The 2,226-nt window shown below is 46.0% G+C and overlaps 1 protein-coding gene across 4 annotated transcripts in view; it reads left to right on the top strand.

Moving 5' to 3' along the window:
* The window catches only part of Mppe1 (metallophosphoesterase 1), a 19,126-nt gene that overhangs the window by 5,375 nt on the left and 11,525 nt on the right, over window positions 1-2,226 (top strand). For all 4 annotated transcript variants that reach the window (XM_031365924.1, XM_031365925.1, XM_031365922.1 and 1 more), the window contains one exon: window positions 1,464-1,843. In XM_031365924.1, coding sequence (XP_031221784.1) covers window positions 1,572-1,843 — 272 coding nt within the window. In that variant the 5' untranslated portion in view covers window positions 1,464-1,571. The remainder of the gene's footprint in view (window positions 1-1,463; window positions 1,844-2,226) is intronic.

Here is a 2,226-nt window from a genome sequence, read left to right as displayed (position 1 = left end):
CTCTCTCTCTCTCTCTCTCTCTCTCTCTCTCTCTCTCTTTTAGGTTTTCCGAGACAGGGTTTCTCTGTGTTGCAATGGCTGTCCTGGATCTCACTCTGTAGACCAGGCTGGCCTCGAACTCAGAAATCTGCCTGCCACTGCCTCCCAAGTTGTGGGATTAAAGGCGTGTGCCACCACTGCCTGGCTATCCCCCATCTCTTGTCTCTCTCTCTCTTTTTTGTATTTTGTATTTTGTTTTTTTGAACAGCTATAATGTAAGGATTGCAGGCGGCCAGGCTATCCCCCATCTCTTCTCTCTCTCTCTCTCTCTCTCTCTCTCTCTCTCTCTCTCTCTCTCTCTCTGTATTTTGTATTTTGTTTTTTTTAACAGCTATAATATAAGGATTGCAGGCGGCCACTGGCCTGTCTGGGTAGGTGCAGAAGCTCCTTATTTCTCCGTTTTCCAAGGCATCACCAGTTCTGAGGTGGTTTGGTAACTTTTGGTTTCCTTTTTCTTTTCTTTTTGTTTTTAAGACAGGTTTCACTATGTAGTCTTGGCTGGCCTGGAACACACTATGTAGATCATGTTGGCCTCAAACTCACAGTGATCCTCCTGTTTCTGCCTTCCGAATGCTGGGATGAAAGGTGTGTAGCACCACACCTGGCCTTTCTTTCTCTTTAGATAAGATTTTCAGTCTTTCATATCTACATTATAGCTCTGTGAAATGAGCCAGGCACTTAAAAAGAATCTTTTTTTCTAGACACAATTTCTCTGTGTAGCCTTGGCTGTCCTAGAACTCACTCTGACCAACAGGCTGGCCTAGAACTCACATAGGTTCACCTGCCTCTGCCTCCCGAGTGCTGGGATTAAGGGTTCCAGCCACCACTGCCTGGCTGAGCCAGACACTTTTATTTCTGTGTTTTGGGTGTGAATAGTCCCAAAGCCTAGAGCCTGCAGAGACAATTGTCAACTGTCCAACAATGAGTGTGCTCTTGACTCCATGTCTATGAACCAATGCAGTTCCTGGATTCATGTCTAAAAGCCACCTGCGCAGATGTGGCTTTCTTTTCTCTCTTGGCTCATTTGGGATCTCTGGTCAAGACCTCACCCCTTGTTGTGGCTTCTCTGATGTCCAGGCTCTCTGTAGCCTTCTGGCCGCTTCCTTCTCATATTGTCCTCTTGAACACATGCTGGGAAATTCTGCAGCCACTAGAACGAAGCTCGTAACATATCTCGGAGCATCTTTTCATCAACTGTGGTAGTCAGATGTCACAAAAAAACTGCTTCCTTCACAGGGTGCAAAGTTAGCCAAGATTCAGGATGAGCACGGAAACATTCTAAGGATCAAAAAGCTCTGGCATATGAGGTCACATGAAAGAAAGCCATCTGGACTTTCAATACTAATTTGCAGGGCAAACCCGTCTTGGTAGAAACATACACAGTCAAGTTTCAGGGATTTTTTTTCTCTCCTGTTTCATTGTAGGTACAGCTCGGGACTGGGCCCCATCTCCACTACTCCCTTCCTCAGGCTTCCATGGAGGGTTCTTGATGGACTTGATTCTCTTCTGCCGGCTACTCCTGGGCAGGAGACATGGCTCTGGTTAGATGGGGGCTGAGAAGACAGAACTTCCATCCATTGAGGAGGAGGAGAGCATTGCTGCTGAAGTTCACAGTCGTCATTATCTCTGTGCTTCTGTTTTGTGAATATTTCATCTATTACCTGGTCCTCTTTCGGTGCCATTGGCCCGAGGTGAAGACCCTAGCCCATGGAGGTAGGCAGGAGCCTGTACTGAAAGCCATGTTTCTGGCTGACACTCACTTACTTGGGGAGATAAGAGGCCACTGGCTGGACAAATTACGAAGGTAAGGAATCCTTCTGGAATTCGGTAGGCTGGAAGGCTACCTCTCTCCACAGGTCAGCCGAAAAGCTTTCGGTTACAGCCACATTTCCTTCAAAAGATGTGTAGGGGTTTGAATTTTTCTCCTACTAATTTTTAAACATGCAGAGCCCTATAATTACAGTGTGGTCTGGGGCTGCTTTGAAAAAGGGTGCTTTCCATTTTTAGTAAAAAAAAATTAATTTTTTTTTGAAAACAGCCTATGTAGTTCATGTTAGCCTTGAACTCATCATGGTCTCCTTGCCATGACAGGAGTGCACCCCCATGCTGGCAACAGTGGTTTGTTTATTGTTTCTCCTTCTCCTCTTCCTCCTCCTCCTCTTCTTCCTCCTCCTCCTTCCTTTTTTT

Source organism: Mastomys coucha, unplaced genomic scaffold, assembly GCF_008632895.1.
Source record: "Mastomys coucha isolate ucsf_1 unplaced genomic scaffold, UCSF_Mcou_1 pScaffold13, whole genome shotgun sequence".
NCBI classification, from domain to species: Eukaryota; Metazoa; Chordata; class Mammalia; order Rodentia; family Muridae; genus Mastomys; species Mastomys coucha.
Note: the sequence above shows the minus strand (reverse complement) of the source record. Positions and strands in the feature narration are given on the sequence as shown.